Below are 17,131 nucleotides of genomic sequence, written 5' to 3' on the forward strand. Positions count from 1 at the left end.
TTTTATAAAAGAGCTCCTGTAATTTTTGTTATTCAACCCGCGCTCCATCATTTATCTGCAACGCAAAAAGAAAAAACGATTCGCTGCAAAAATTATACCCGTACGCATCGCCTCCTCCCGTCGACCCTGGGCCACCCTGGCCTGTGCTCAGGCCGCCGCCACACCACTCGTCGTCGCGGCCGACCTCAACTGCCACCGCTGCCGATCTCAACCCACCCGCCTCCGCGGCTGTACCTCTCCCCGCTCACTGCCCCCGTTGCGGCGCTCGAGCGCATCGCGTCGACCCTGGTCCACCCTGGCCTGTGCCCAGGCCGCCACCACACCACTCGCCGTCGCGGTCGACCTCAACCACCACTGCTGTCGATCTCAACCCGCCCGCCTCCGTGGTCGTACCTCTGCCCGCTTGCTGCCCCTGTTTCGGCGCTCGAGCATAGCTTCTGGATCAAATCAACGCGACAGCTACAACGACTTGGGATGATGTGTTTGCTCGATGCAGAACAGCGGCGGCGCGCGGATAAGGCGCGGCGGAGCGAAGTACTTGCAGGTGGAGGCGGGCCTCCATGGCTCACACGGGGAACTCCGAGGTTATGGCGCGACAACGACGACTCCTTATGACCAGATAGAGGCGCCTAACCCTTGCTCCCCTCATCGTATCCCCTCCTTCGGCAGGAACTCATCATCTGGTGAGATCCCATCCCCATGCATCCAACCGTGTGCCAAGCACCGACAAGAAATTTTGTTTTGTGGAAATTTGTTTGCTGATGAATGAATGTATTGAATGTAAGATTGCATTGTTGTAGAGAGAGAGAATGGAACACCACCTTCAGTTTGTCATCTCATCCCACATTCTCTACCCCATGAGTGAAATAAGATAATAGTCCCTTGATCAATTCACGTAGCCTCTTTGTTTTGCTTTGCTTGTTCCCCTCAATTTCTCATCATGATGGAATTAACAATGGACGGGTTGATTTCTCAACAAAATAGGATAGGACTGACTACATTAGTTAGTTAGCTTATTATTTTAATAAATCAAAATGATTATAAAAGATTAAAAGCGTGTGTTATTTTTTTCTCCGTTGCAACGCACGGACCCTTTTGCTAGTAAATCTAAATGCTTTATTATCTTTCATTCGCATAAGATTTACTCATCCAGCTCGTAATATATGGTTATTACAGATTCTTGAAATAATAAATCTGTCCTATAGTTACACCATTAACATGTAGTTTATTTGATATAAAATTATAACATACGTAAGTGCCTTCCAATATTCATAATAGATAATTCAAATCAAATGACATAACTTTTATGTTACACAGAGTACAAATCAATGTTAATAGAGTAGCTGGCAAAATTCTTGCCTCCGCAATACACCATAAATTAGTATTAAACATATAAAATATCAATTTGATATCATAATTATTTAGAACATGTACGTATGAAAAGAGCACCTGTGTTTTGAACCAATTTTATTGGGCATGCAATGTCCACAGGTGCATCCCCGATGTGCATGCATGCAGCAAGCACAACAAAAACTACCAATAGTGAGGAGTAACTTTAACATGCATATATTACTAGTCTATGTTACTAGCTAATAATGGAAAGTAAATGTCATGCAACATTTTATTTAACATTTTATTTATTAGGTTGTACATTCATTTTGTCTTGATATGTATGATGTTAAATATACCGTTAGTAACATATAATATTACCACATGTCTCTTTTTTCTCATTAATTACTTTCCACATCATCTATTTCGTCTAAGTATATATGATGTTACCATTTATGTTACTCCCACTATAGATAGTCTAATTCACAAAGCGAGCTTGCCGGCAAGGTACCACGAGTGGGCAACAAGCCCGGAAATAAATGCGAGAAGTGCCATCGCCGATGAGATGTGAGCCATCAAGAACCTCCTGTTGGCCGCGGCAAGGGCGGCGTCGCTCTTGGCCGCCCGCACATTGCTACGTAAGCTACGAAGCACCGATACGGCAACACTGATACGCCGATACGGGTACGGCGATACGGGATACGGCAATTTCTAAAAACAGCAATTCGGCGATACGGCAAGCATATATAAATAATGATAAAATAACATGCAATAAAAAGTAACATAATAAATGTATGAGATGATAACAAAATACCGATCCACTGGTTGCCTAATTACTTACATACCTTATTGTTTCTCATTTTAAAATCTCATTATCATCAATGAATAATACGACCAATCGGTCATAGACTATCACAATATAATTTAGGCTGTAATATCTATTAACATGATAATATAAAATTAATATTTTTTTTTAAATTAAAAACTTAAGATTGTCAAATGACAAACATATATAAAGAGCAACTTTGGATTACACGAGTGGGCCAAATAATGAATTGCACAAGCAACATCCTTAACAAGCATTTTTATCAATTAATACAGTAGTACAGTCCACATGCACTACCTATATGAACAGATCAACGATACATCAAGGCATGGGCAATACACAACGGCGATAATACTTTGAGGATACGCGTATAGCCATTTCTTTTAAATTGAAAATGACGATACTTCGGGAATACGAGTATCGAAAGCGTATCTGAAGTATCGGAGTATCGGCGAAGTACTGAACGGCGATACACAAATTTCTGAAGTATCAGTGCTTCGTAGTACGTAAGCCATCGATGGACCCCTGTTCGCCAATGCCAAGGGCCCTCTCTAATATGTGCCTCTCATGCATCATCTGCAACAGCGGCACCATATACGGAGGTAGCAAGTTACAATAAAATAACAATTCTAACAGAGACGTTATAATTTGAATCGTCAAAAGTGTTTTAAAAGTGGACGTAAAAAAATGTGAAGGCTGAAACGCGCTTTCAGACCATATATAAGTCAAACAGCTTAATTACAGTATAATTCGGATAACTTGCAGAGGAACACATCTAGAAAGCAAATGGTTGCTTTTTGGAGTAACCGAACGCACATGTCTTTTATATTCCATCCATCAATGCAGAAACCCAAGAAAAGGAAAAACGCACTTAACGAATCTCGCCTGTTTAGTATCTGTCGCATGCTTGCTCAATCATGTGGCTAGGGTCCCCAACGCATGGTCTCTCATAATTCTCCTCTCAGATGTGATCACATCTGGGATACGACTACATGTGGGAAACAACGCTTGTGATGGAAAAATAGGAAAATAATCCAACTCATGGTCGTCAGATTAGAGATGGATGGCCCAAATTTTTTTGGAAGTTTTGTAACTTGTTAATGGAGAATGGAGAATATCCACCTGACCACCTCTCCCAAATGCAACAAACTTGCAGTATAATACTTAAATATATGTGCTCATATCTTCAATCTAACTATAGAAGTTATTTTTTTATTTTATTTTCACCACAAGTGTTATTTCTATCGTAGTCCATAGTCGCCGCTGAAATATCTAGTCAAATATGTGTGCATATATGCAGAACTTCTCTATTCGATATCACTATAGGATGAAAACTATAATACATGAGATGCAGGCATGCATGCCGATCAGTGTACCTTGAGGGTCTTCGGCGCTAAGAGCAACAGGTTGGCGAGGTCGAACCCGATGGTGGCGATAAGGAGCCCAAGCTGCCGGCGCTCGACCGCCGGTGCCGCCTTCCACGGATAGTGTAGCCAGGCGAACGCGGCCGCGGACACGCCCGTGCACGTTGCGTTCAGCGTGAAGCACGCCGGAAAGACCTTCCCGCGCAGCCTTCCCATCATGTGCCTCGGCAAGTGGCTTCCCAAGATAATTAAACCACAGAGATGAAGAACAAGAAGAAAAACTCAGATAAACGTGAAGAGCCGGCGAGGGTAGCGATGCATAGAGATTTGTACGTACAGGAACATGATTATGCCACTCGCTAAGATGGCCCAGACGGTGGCGCCCAAGGATGTTGCAAAGAAGAGAAGGTGGGCCGTCTTCACCGCCGTCGTGGCGGGAGAGCTGCCGAGGAGGCCTTCAGGGCCGAAGGCGACGGCGGCGCTGGCCAAGAAGAAGGCGGCCATCACAAGGAGCCACATAGCTGGACTACTGAATCATACTACACCCTGGCTGAGAGAAGGTGAAGATTTCATATTCGTAGCTTGGAGCTATACGTTCCTGTCGAACAGTTTTTGAATTCACTCTGTGGACCAACACGTAGCCGCCTTTAGTATGTGCCATGCCAGACTCGTGGGCCACCCTGCGAACAGTGACGGAAGGCTTATCGATCTTTGTGCTCTTGCTTTTTTCATCACTAGCAAAAAAGGCCCGTGCGTTGCAATAGGAGAAAAAAAATTCATAATCTCCAATTATGATAATCACATTATGCTCTTAAAATTTTAGGACATTTCTTGAAATGCATGAACATTATTTGAATTATGATGAAAATGGCAAAGTATGTTTTGTTAATTAATGATAGCATATGCATAAGAACATTATTTTTATCTTGCTGATATATGAGTTTGCATTTGTAATCTAAGTAAAGTCTTAATTTGGTTGCAAACATGTTAGACATCTTCATCGAAAACAATCAATTTATAAGTACATGCATACAAAATGTTCCAGGTTGCGTATGAATATCGATATTTCAAAAATAATAATTTGCAAAACAGTTTATATATATGAAAAGTCAAAGCTAAGCCATTTGTTTACGTAAAGCTTGTATAAACAACATTGTATATTTTTTATACATTAGAAACATTTTTTTGCATGTGACATCAAAAACATTATTGAGTTTTGATGTCTAATTTTTTAATACATATTTTACATATTTTGTATGCATCATGAACATTTTTTCTATACATGTTTTACATTATTCAAATACACGATTAACATTTTTGAAAAGTTCTATTTTTTATGTCTACTTTGTTCTATACACATTATATATTTTTTATATGTTTTCTTATACACCGGAAACATTTTTCTAAGCACATTTAAAGTTTTTTAAATACATGATTAATATTTTTCAAAATAAAAGAAAATTATATTATTTATTGTCCATCTGCACTGTACAATTTTTTGTATGAAAAATCAAAGCTAAGCCATTTGTTTACGTAAAGCTTGTATAAACAACATTGTATATTTTTTATACATTAGAAACATTTTTTTGCGTGTGACATCAGAAACATTATTGAGTTTTGATGCCTAATTTTTTAATGCACATTTTACATATTTTGTATGCATCATGAACATTTTTTTCTATACATGTTTTACATTATTCAAATACACGATTAACATTTTTGAAAAGTTCTATTTTTTATGTCTACTTTGTTCCATACACATTATATATTTTTGTATATATGTTTTCTTATACACCGGAAAAAATTTCTATGCACATTTAAAGTTTTTTAAATACATGATTAATATTTTTCAAAATAAAAGAAAAATATATTATTTATTGTCCATACGCACTGTACATTTTTTTGTATATATGGAAACTTTTTTGTCTATAAATTTGATATTTCTTTAATCTATGATTAACATTTGTGCAAAGTTTATCGAAATAAAGGCAAAAGAAAAAAAATAGAAAAACTGCGAAATAGAAGAACAAAAAGGGTTTTTGGCCGCGACCGGGATCGAACCTAGGTCTCCAAGGAGGGAGAGCACCCAACAAGTTCAGCTAGCTTTGTACTTGTGATAAAATACGGAAAGCATATCCTTTAGAAAGAGCCGAGTCGAAGTTCAAATAACGAATCGGTTTTGTCACTTACGGGTGGCATTGGTGGGTAATTTTGGCGAACTTTAGGGGTAAATTTAATGACGTACCACAGAAGCAATATGTGCTTTATTATTAGGTATAGAGGGGAGATACAGAGGATAAAGAAATATATGTACCTCAGATGGATCCCTCAGGGAGTAGAAGGCATCATTGTCCTTGGGCACACATGAAACCAGAATTCCAAAGCCATGGTTGTTTGCCTTCAGAACCTAAATGCGCCAAGAAGACACCTTTATACACCTCACATCGTTGAAAGAATGTATGTTAAGCAAGCAAACCAGAGGCGTGACTTACCTTGAATGCATCTTCGTCAGTCTTGTCATCTCCAACATAGATGGGAAGAACATCGTCAGTCTCGCTTAGTCCAAGTGATTCAAGCAAAAATTCCACAGCTTTCCCCTTGTTTGAGTCAATGACAGGGCGAACTTCAAGAACCTTCAATTAAGAATGCAGCTGACTAAAACAATGCTATGATTAACAAATAATTTGATACAAAGCCTAGTGATTGTGCATAATATTCACCTTCCTCCCATGGGTAAGCCTAAGACAAGGGTAGTCCTTCAGAACAACAGTTACACGTTGATGAACTGTTTCATAGTCCTAAGAAACAATAAACAGAGAAGATAAGTGCCCAGTCAACATTTTAAAAAGAGAATTTGTTTCTGGTCTTACCTACTAATCTTACCTACTAATAAAGCAAATAGTGCTTCTTCCGTACATCATCCAAATTGCCCTTAAACTTGACTAAAATTACCCACCAATGCAACCTATAAGTCATAAAAACGTTTCAAACAGAAAAATCTCCGGACTGGGCCGGCCCATGTAGGCACCTCCTATATTACGCTCTGGGCGTTGGAAAAAGATGCAGCACACCTATTTGGGCCGGCCCATGCGTGGGCGCCTGTTTTTTTATTTTTATTTTCAGTTCCATTTTATTTTTCTACTTTAAATAATTTAGAACTTCAAACAACTTTTCTCAATTTGAAGAAACTGAGAAATTCGAAATAAAATATTCAAAAAAAACATTTTTTTTAGAATGCAAAAACTACTGAGGAGTTTCGAAAAATGTTTGCATATAAAAAAATGTTTAAACTTTGAGAAAATGTTCATAAAATAAAAAAAGTCAACGATTTTAAACAAAAGTCCGTGTAAAAATCTTAAAAACAGTTCGTGCCTCTGTTTTTAGTCTCATTTTTTATTTTCATTTTTCTGTTTCATTTTTTAGTTTAAATAATTTAGAACTTTGAAAAACTTTGCAATTTATAAAACTGGGAATTTTGAAATAAAAGTTTGAAGAGAATATAAAATGTTTGTGAATTCAAAAAATGTTCAGGATTTTTGTAAAAATATTCGCATATTCAGAAAAATGTTCATAATTTTGAGAACAATGTTGGTGAAAACAATAAAAGTCCATGATTTTTAAAAAAAGTTTGTGTGTTATTTTTTGAGTGCAATTGAAAAAAATGTTTGCTAATTCAAAAAATATTCATGCATTTCAAGAAATGTCCTAAAATTTTAAAGACATAATATGATCAGCATCATTGGAGATTATAATTGTTTTTCTCCCGTTGCAACGCACGGGTCCTTTTGCTAGTCTTCCCTAATAATAAAGCAACTAACGCTTCTGTCTTACGTCATAAAAACTATCCTCAAAGTTGACCTAAATTACCCACTATGCCACCCATAAGTGAGGAAAACGATTCGATTTTTTTCTGTCAAATCCGCTGTCTGACCCGATTCTTAAAGCCCGAGATCCTCTTCTATCGTAACCATGTCTCTGGCGTAGTGGCTCGAGCGCCTGGCTTCCACAAAGGAGGACTATGTTCGAACCTCCATTCCAACACTTTTTTTCTCCGTCTTTTTTCAGGAACCTTTTCTCTCTTTATTAGCAGCAAGGATGTACCTCTTTTTTTAGGAACCTTTTCTCTCTTTATTAGTAGCAAGGATGCACCTCCATTCCAATACTTTTTTTCTTCCTCTTTTTTTAGAAACCTTTTCTCTCTTTATTAGCAGCAAGGATGCACCTATTCTCCCTCTTTTTTTAGGAACCTTTTCTCTCTTTATTAGCAGCAAGGATGCACCTCTTCTCCCTCTTTTTTTAGGAACCTTTTCTCTCTTTATTAGCAGCAAGGATGCACCTCTTTTTTTAGGAACCTTTTCTCTCTTTATTAGTAGCAAGGATGCACCTCCATTCCAACACTTTTTTTCTTTCTTTTTTTAGGAACCTTTTCTCTCTTTATTAGCAGCAAGGATGCACCTCTTCTCCCTCTTTTTTAGGAACCTTTTCTCTCTTTATTAGCAGCAAGGATGCACCTCTTTTTTTTCATGTTACGTAATCCCGCCTCGCTCTTTTATACAGATTTCGACCAGTATATATAGGATCACATGTTTCCTAAAATATCAACAAGAAGCCTAAATAACTACAGCGGGAAGGTGCATTTAAAGGATAAACGAAAAATTATCCCCTGTCTCGTGGGGCTGAATTTGAGATGCGTACATCGGGGATGTTTCAACTAGGGTCTGACGTTTTATTTGTATATGCTTCCGATGCAACGCACGGGCTCTTTTGCTAGTACTAATAAAGCAAATAGTGCTTCTTTCGTACGTCATCCAAATTGCCCTTAAAGTTGACTAAAATTACCAACCAATGCCACCTATAAGTCATAAAAAACGTTTCAAACAGGAAAAATCTCCGGACTGGACCGGCCCATGTAGGCACCTCCTATATTACGCTCTAGGCGTTGGAAAAATATGCAGCACACCTGTTTGGGCCGGCCCATGCGTGGGCGCCTGTTTTTTAGTTTAATTTTTTTATTTTTCTTTTCAGTTCCATTTTTTTCTACTTTAAATAATTTAGAACTTCAAACAACTTTTCTCAATTTTAAAAAACTGAGAATTTCGAAATAAAATATTAAAAAAAAGATTTTTTTTTTGAGAATTCAAAAACTACTCAGGAGTTTTGAAAAATGTTTCCATATAAAAAATGTTTAAACTTTGAGAAAATGTCCATAAAATAAAAAAGTCAACGATTTTAAACAAAAGTCCGTGTAAAAATCTTAAAAACAGTTCGTGCCTCTGTTTTTAGTCGCATTTTTTATTTTCATTTTTCTGTTCTATTTTTTAGTTTAAATAATTTAGAACTTTGAAAAACTTTTGCAATTTATAAAACTGGGAATTTTGAAATAAAAGTTTGAAGAAAAAATAAAATGTTTGTGAATTCAAAAAATGCTCAGGATTTTTGTAAAAATATTCGCATATTCAGAAAAATGTTCATAATTTTGAGAACAATGTTGGTGAAAACAATAAAAGTTCATGATTTAAAAAAAAGTGTGTGTGTTATTTTTTGAGTGCAATTGAAAAAAATGTTGCTAATTCAAAAAATGTTCATGCATTTCAAGAAATGTCCTAAAATTTTAAAGACATAATATGATCAACATCATTGGAGATTATAATTGTTTTTTCCCCGTTGCAACGCACGGGTCCTTTTGCTAGTATGAAACTGAAAGGAACTCTTAGTTGTAGAATTACATGTGGTGCAACGTTCCGGTAATGCACAGACACGCAGAACTTGTTATCTTCCATCCTTGCACCATCGATGTCCTTTATACTCTCGCTAAGATTTTCGAACACCTGGCAAGCCACCAAGGTGAGCAACCTGAACTATATGTTCTAACATGGCACCGTAATCTTTAGAGTTTAGACATTGATACATACCTCAGCTATCATAGGTAAAAACTCACTTGCAGGTTGGAAGAGATTGACCTCTTTGTCCTGCGAGTGAAAATAAGTGAACAATCAAAATTTTGAAACAGAAGAAAAGATCGTGTTGGAACAAAATCAAGAAAGTTGCTTCACCTCTGAATCAGTGGACCATTCAACATGGTGGCCATTGGACTCAAACTTCCTAATAGGCCCCATGATGTCCATTCCATGACTTCCAGCATAGTACAGTTCAGTTAGTTTCACAAAGTCAAATACCTAAAGGGACAGAAAACGTCAGGTAGAAGAAATATAGAGTAAAATAGGAGGCAAATGATATAACAACATACCTTGTCACGAGATCTTCCGCTAATGATTGCAGTCGGGAAAAGTGATGCGACATGCCTCACAGCAGCACGCATCTATGAAAACAGATCTTTAGAAAGCTGAATGGATAATTCACCGATATACACGTACGTGGAGATGACAGTTTAAATTGTATGTGGAGCAAGGTTTAAAAATAAACCTCATCAGACATTACTGCATTTGCAGGATTGTCCACAATAGGCGAAAGAGTTCCATCGTAATCAAGAAACAATGCCAATCTTTTACCGCGGGCAAGCTCAGTAATTGCCTCAAAGGAGCCTGAAGCAGAAGAATAATTCACCTACAAAACGAAAAGATGGAAATCATTTAATGGTGCGTGGATTCCCTTTAACTCCATATAGAGATCACAAACATATGTTTTGTGGTGCAGGATTCTTGATATTGAATGCAAGCATATTCCAACCAGAGAATCATGTGTTCCAATGCAACAATACTACTATAGTTTATCCTATTAGTTCCAGTAGTTTATCATATTATTTCTCACAAAACTAATTGCATAACTATGCGGTGTCATCGACATTTTCGGTAGTGTTGACATGCAAGCAAAAAGAATCCAATGTTAGGTTCTAGGTGTAGATAAACCTGATGTATTTGCGCCATCATGACAAAGCAAAGAGTTATTTGTTAGAATTGACTTATACATCAGTATGTTCAGTGAGCGCTGCACCAAAGACCACATAGAATTAGTGCAAATACTGGAAGCTTTGGCTCAAAAAAGGTTAACCTCTACTCTGCTACACCAGAGAATTATAAGGACATAATAAAATAAGGAACCATATAGGCGTATTACAGACATTAGTGTGAAGCAAACATATCTTAGTTGTGGGCTCTAACCGCTGAAAGGAACATGATAAGAGTATTTGAAAGGGATTAAATACTTGAAGCATCAATTTTCTGAACCTTGACATTTTAATTTTAAGCATAACCTCCAGACCTATTGTTGCAACATAAGATTTGTCTATCCTATTCTGTCACAAACTCTGCAGAAAAACAACAACAATCAGTTGTGAGTAAGATGAGAGAGTCACAATCGGTTGTGAGTAAGATGAGAGAGTCGGGTGGATCTGCCAAGGGCATATGGGGCGACAGAAGTACTGAATAGAGCAAGTGGTAGGGAGATGAACTTCGGGTGGATGATCTCCAGGAGAACTGTCATAGGTGTAGATGTCTGAAGAATAACAAATGGTCCATAACAATTCATGTGCATTGTTTCAGCGGTAGGAGATTAACTACGTGTAGATGGATCCACCATGAGGCTGGGATTTGGTAGAGGGGAGATGGGGCAGAAAGTAGATGGAAGCAGGAAGGACATTAGTGGAAAATATATTGAACTCCTGGTCGATCAGCATGAGCTTGAAGGCGCTGCAAGCCCCCACCCCTGTCCTGGGAAACCTCCGGACAGAGCCCCCACCTCGAGCCGATGGCCGGCGAGCCCCCGACAAGCAGCAGCAGGACCACCGCCACACCTCATCTATCCCTTCTCTCTCCCTCCGGCCTCCCATCTCCTTCCTTCCATCCTCCCTTTTCTCTCCCTCTCATCTTTCTTCTCTCATAGGTGCCCGACACCATGCCGTGCCCGCTAGCCATTGTGTTCCGAGCTCCGGTAGGCTTCCTTCCAGATCCGGCGCCTGCCACCGACCAGCATCCTCCTGCGCCTCCTCAACCCCGCCTCCCGGTGTCATCCTGCGCCTCATAGACCCTGCCTCCTCGCGTACGTGCAGGGTCGGCAGCGAGGCAGATCTAGGGCGCAAGGGCAGGAGCGGTGGAGGCGGAAGCGGGCGGCGACGTGGGCAGAGAGGTCGGCGACGGTGGCTAGCTCGGACCGAAGGAGGAGCCAGCAGCGGTGGAGGTCCCTCTGCGCCCGTCGGAGCCGGCGGCGTCACCATTTGCGGGGTGGGGGTTGTGAGGAGAGAGGGGGAAAAAGGAGGGACGGGTTAGTTCAGATAAAATATAGGGGGTTTTATGCAAAACGTAAAATAACGGTTCGACTTGACTTATGGAAGGACTGCGGGTTGAATCCTCGAAAGTGGAGGTTTTTTTTTTTGCAAAACGGCCACGACGGACGACAGAAGCGCTCCATGCTTTATTATTAGGGGAGATAGGAATAAACTATGAGGTGTTTTACGGTGATTGGCATAGTACTCGGGAGTATTATCCAGTGCTTGCCTTTTTGATTTATATTAGTCGTCAGATCTTGTAGGGACTAAAATTGATTAAATATAATTGTTCTATTCCGATAACATAATGGTCCGGGATGAAATATCTTTTCTTCAACCGATCACCTTTACGACCAGATCCACGTTTACTCGATCTAGTTCAATGTCTTCGTCGGATCCAAGTCCTCGCCTTCCTGCTCGTGCCCTTCACTGTCACCGACGTGCCCGACGGAATTCATCGTCCTCTAGTCTGCGAGCCCCCACGCCCTTACTGTCCTTGACGTGCCCGGCGAGAAGAAGAAGGAGAAGACACCACATCTGCGCCGGCTGAATCGGCGGCGAGGCGGCGGGTGATCCCATCTCTTCGCGCCTACCATCCTAAGGTATGAATCCGACTTGGATTTGTAGGATCGTTCTGCTAGTTCTCCTGACCCTTGCGCCCATCCACCGTGCATGCAGTAACACCTCAACACTACATGATTATGTAATTTACTAGTATTTGTCATGGAGATTTGTATCAACAAGAATAACAAATTGAAAGCTTCATCGTGGCATCGTTTCTCTTGAGCTAATGACATCATGTGTGTTTAACTAACTAGCTAGGCCATTGCTTACTCCCTTTACTATGGAAAAAAAGTAGTGACTTACTTGATGTTTGAGATGAAAGCTTCATCACAGCATTGAAGGCTTCCTGTATATGCAAAGAAGATGAGATGCTGGTTTCTTCCTACTTAGTTTAGTTTATTTTAGTCATCACAACTTTAGGTTTTCATAGTGCATGCAATATAATTCAGGTTTTCAATCAACCATGTTAGGATAGTAGCTTTTGGACCTTGATGATCGACTGCCTTGACACGCAAAACGAGCAAAGTTTTTTCCATGCAATTGCCTTTGCCCATGAGCTATTTTACATCTGCAACATTGATAAACACCAACTGTTTATTTTGTATGTTATATGCAGGAAGACATGGCGGATGTAAGTGATGAGTGTATGTTTGAGTAACATGATGTTGTCAGCGAGATGTTTGATAGTGAGGCTGAAGGCTATGCATTCTACAACAAATATGCTCTTGAGAGAGGTTTTAGTGTGAGGAAAAGCTACGTTGAGTGGTATGATCCAACAATCATATTATTCTAAGGAAAATTGTGTGTAGTCGTCAAGAGTTTCGCAAAGAGAAGCAGATCAAGAGAAAGATGGAAGATAGAAAGAGGAGGCCACGGAGTTTAAGTCGTGTTGGATGTAACGCTAAATTGGTCATTGCAAGACAGGAGGAAACATGTCGGCGGTTTGTCAAGGATTTCATCTATGAGCACAACCATCCTCTAGCCCGACGGTATCTTTCTTGTCTTTTGCGTTCACACACACGAATTAGCGATGAGGAGAAAGCAAACATTGCAGACATGGAAATATTTGGGATCCGCAAACACCGCATCATTGATATTTTGTGCATTCAATATGGTGGATTTATCGGGTTGGATGCATAAAGAGGGATCACGAATTTGGCCATCTGGAATGTTCTGGGTTGATAGTCAATCATGACTTGACTACGAGGCTTTCAAAGACATCATTGTTTTTATAGCACATGCAGAACCAATAAGTATAATTTGTCGTTTGTGCCGTTTGTCGGGTTGAATCACCACCGCAACACTGTTATTTTTTGGTGTGGTATCATTTTTCATGAAACAAGTCAAGCATACAAGTGGATGGGGCGGACCTTTCTTAATGCCATGGCATAGAAGCATCAGATATGTGTGATCACGGACGGGGACCTTGCGCTGCAGAGAGCAATCAGGTTGGTTTCGCCGGACCCAAACCATAAGCTATGTATATGGCACATTCAGCAAAACAGTGTACGCAATTTGCATGATGGCGAGGTAAAGGAGGAATTCAAATCTTTCATATATGATTTTTCTTTCATTGAAGAGCACGAGATAAATGGATACAATTCTTAGATTAATAACACACACTTAAAATTAAAAATACATACAACTTACTATATTTGGTTATGTATAGTTGCAACATATTTATTAAATATAAGTAGAATAAAAGAATAAAAGATTCCATGCATGGTTGCATATGGTGGGTCCTATTTTCTCATGCCTGGTTGCATATTGAGGTGTAACTTATGTCATTCATAATTATATGGTGATGTGATTGTCTTGCATATTGAGATAAATAAGTTAGTGGGGTCACTTTCTTAAGTATTTCGGATTTATGATGTGGGTTTAAACACATACGACAATGTAAATTATGCCAACATAATAACAATGCACGCAGAAGGAACCGGTGGCGTGGACACACGTCCACGTGGCTGGTCAATGGTATTGTATTTTTAAATGCAGTCCTTTAGGATCCAATTCATTAAAAAGGATAGAATAGAGTTTTCCGATTAATTAACAAAAACCTGGGCGGAAATCATTACAACGCACCCACAAAGGAGGGCACCCGGCCAACATCGCACCAACAAGATCACACACACACCGTCGAGGTTGCCAGCAATGTCATCGTCATCACCTCTCCCCGAGCAAGCGACTTCGTCTTCGCCGTTGACGATCCGTCAAGATCCCTCTGTACGGACGACACGTAAGGAACTCATCGGCCATAGCCAAACAATCGACCTTGGTCCAGCGCAATGTCTGAAGAGCATTGTCCGTTGAAGCCGCGCTCATGCATCGTTGCTATAGATGGCCCGCCACAAGCAGCACTGACTTCTCTGTCACAACGGGGAACAAACATAGGAGCATCCATTGGTGAATGAAACCCTCGACTTCAGAATGACAAGCCGCGACCCAGCTCCAGTACAAACCAGCATCATCGTGGATGCACAAGTCGCAACACCAATCATGCCAGAGGCGGCCACGATTTTTTTTAAGGTGGGGCAAAGTCTCACTAAGATTTTTTTTTTGATGCGAATCAAAAGAGTCAATACACATTAACAATGCACACACTACAAACGAATAACGAAATACAATGAAAATGTAGACATGTTTCAATCGAAAAACAACCTAAAACATACCGATAATGAAGCTTTTAATGGCGTGTAGAAGACCCATGCAACGGTAGTGCCCTATCCTCCTATTGAAAATCTCCCTTAATTTTACGAAGATCAATACTTTTGAAGATTGTTGTCATCGCTACCGGTAGTAGGAATGCCAAATCGATGAGACGGTAAACAACAGGAAACATGACATGCCTTTCAAGTTCAACCATCTTTTTAGCTAGGCTTGCAATATCACGACAAGCTCTAAAATATTCAATTATTCTCATATGGATAATGAATAGCTCAAGGTTATCAACTATATGTTCACGTTCATAATCTGAGAAATCCTCATGATAAAGCTCTGTTAGTCTAGCAAGCTTATTCACATTGAACCTAGAAAAATAGTTTCTTGGGTCAAGACAACAGAAGTTCTAGAGCAGCTCTGAACATACTTTATTAAAATGATGATCAAACTATGTGGTGATGGAGTCTATGGCAGCATAGAAGGTGTCCACACGTAAAAATGATCAGTTGTGACATTGTTTCGTTCACCTATTTTTGATTTCCCCACTTTGTAAAGATGCCATCCATATTTTGTATTGAAATGTCATTTTTGGTGCAAGAGGCTTTGACATCTTACAAGAGTGGTACCCAATCATCATTTCTCAAGTTGATCAAACATCTTCTCGCATTTGTAACCAATGACATTGCTAAAATGAGATAATTACAATTTTAGATGCATGTTTGTTTACATGAACAAAATATATCAAGCAGACTAGATACATATAGCAAGATCCGTCACATACCTCAACAACATTGTGATCCATCTTTTGCAATAGAAGAGACAAATCATTTGTCATTTGAAGGATTTTTAGCATCATCTTCAGGATAAAAACAAAACTAAAACTCTCCATTTGATGAACCAAACCTCCTGCCCTGCATGGAACACGCACATCATCCTCCACAATGCCCAACTTTTACGACTGCATCCCACTTTGATTCAATGCGAGATAAGGCTGTGTAATGAGAGACCCATCTGTATCTCCAGGTATGACCAAGTATGTTTCTTGACTTCTCCCTCTTCCCGTGGGCATATCACCTCTCTTAATCTTATCCAAAAGAAGTTCTTTTTGCTTGTAAAGCAATTTATCCTTCCTCTTCCAAGATGGCGTACTCAGATTAGCAATCATGGTCACATATTAAAAAAAATCCTCAACACCCTTGCAACATCTTGAAACAACAACAACTACCAACTGCAGTTGGTAGTCAAAGCAATGGATATAGAAAGCGTATGGGTTATCATCTCGAATTAACTTATGTAGGCCATTGAATTCTCCTGTCATATTAGATGCCCCATCATACCCTTCCCTTGTAGTCATGTAACAACTAGACCAAGTTTAGCAAAAACCTCCAACAATGCCTTCTTTAAAGAAGCAGATGTTGTGTTCGGGACATGCTTAATACCTAAAAATCATTCAATTGTCTCTCCTTGTTTGCTCAAATACCTATAGGGAGTAGTAAAATTAGTTATTTAGCCACTATATAGAACAAATCAACAAAATGATCAAATCGCACATAGACACTTAAGAAGCTTAAACACATACTTGACAACCATGACCATTTGTTCTTTCACCGATATATCTCGGTGCTCATCAATAAGAACGAACAAAATACAATCACCCATCTCTTCTTTGATTGATGTGGTGACCGCATTTGCACAATGAGAAGCAAGGATTTTTTGAATTTTTCTGGAAGTCATTTTGACATTCTTAGGGCATAGCTCATCAAATGCAACTTTCACTTCCGAAATTCTTTCTTTCACCCAATCAAGTAGCTCTAAAAAATTCCCTTGTTCAAAGAAGTAGTGGATTCATCGTGCCATGAAATGGTGACCTTGCAATGCTAGGTAACTTACAATGCCCAAAGACGTATCCACACGAGTTTCATACTTGACTAGTGAACCTTTTCTATAAGTTGTAACTTTAATTTTCACACTTTCCCTTTCATTTTCAAAATCATCAAATGCTATTTTTGAAATATTGTGGATACTACATGGACCACCAACATGTTTACCGAATGATGCACGTGCATTTTTCCAACATTCAAAACCCAATTTGGAGAAAACATCATGCCCAAATTTATCATCTATTCGGTCATGCTTAAAAAGATATCAATAGAAGAAATAGGCCTC

General features: G+C 39.3%; 2 protein-coding genes across 2 annotated transcripts; both read right to left on the reverse strand.

Annotated features, from left to right (window-relative positions):
• Positions 1-2,384: 2,384 nt before the first annotated feature.
• On the reverse strand, positions 2,385-4,037 carry LOC123430808 (transmembrane protein 205-like). The gene is made up of 3 exons (XM_045114647.1): positions 3,857-4,037; positions 3,532-3,754; positions 2,385-2,731 (listed from the first exon to the last, which is right to left on the reverse strand). The coding sequence occupies exons 1-3, from the start codon at positions 4,021-4,023 to the stop codon at positions 2,645-2,647; spliced, it is 477 nt and encodes a 158-aa protein (XP_044970582.1). The 5' UTR covers positions 4,024-4,037; the 3' UTR covers positions 2,385-2,644.
• Positions 4,038-4,045: 8 nt separating this feature from the next.
• Positions 4,046-10,077, reverse strand: LOC123428764 (probable trehalose-phosphate phosphatase 2). The gene is made up of 9 exons (XM_045112918.1): positions 9,943-10,077; positions 9,767-9,838; positions 9,573-9,695; positions 9,432-9,488; positions 9,246-9,347; positions 6,240-6,317; positions 6,012-6,152; positions 5,811-5,926; positions 4,046-4,199 (listed from the first exon to the last, which is right to left on the reverse strand). The coding sequence occupies exons 1-9, from the start codon at positions 9,952-9,954 to the stop codon at positions 4,046-4,048; spliced, it is 855 nt and encodes a 284-aa protein (XP_044968853.1). The 5' UTR covers positions 9,955-10,077.
• Positions 10,078-17,131: the final 7,054 nt, after the last annotated feature.

The sequence above is a fragment of the Hordeum vulgare genome, chromosome 2H (genome assembly GCF_904849725.1).
Source record: "Hordeum vulgare subsp. vulgare chromosome 2H, MorexV3_pseudomolecules_assembly, whole genome shotgun sequence".
In the NCBI taxonomy this organism is placed as follows: domain Eukaryota; kingdom Viridiplantae; phylum Streptophyta; class Magnoliopsida; order Poales; family Poaceae; genus Hordeum; species Hordeum vulgare.

Coding starts and splice junctions, on each gene's coding strand:
- LOC123430808 (XM_045114647.1), bottom strand. CDS start 4,023: ATGGCCGCCTTCTTCTTGGCCAGCGCCGCCGTCGCCTTCGGCCCTGAA. Junction 3,755..3,856: donor AGTGGCATAATCATGTTCCT/GTACGTACAAAT, acceptor TATCTTGGGAAG/CCACTTGCCGAGGCACATGA. Junction 2,732..3,531: donor TAGCGCCGAAGACCCTCAAG/GTACACTGATCG, acceptor CCGCTGTTGCAG/ATGATGCATGAGAGGCACAT.
- LOC123428764 (XM_045112918.1), bottom strand. Junction 9,348..9,431: donor TTTTACCTATGATAGCTGAG/GTATGTATCAAT, acceptor GTGGCTTGCCAG/GTGTTCGAAAATCTTAGCGA. Junction 4,200..5,810: donor CATATATTTCTTTATCCTCT/GTATCTCCCCTC, acceptor CACTGTTCGCAG/GGTGGCCCACGAGTCTGGCA.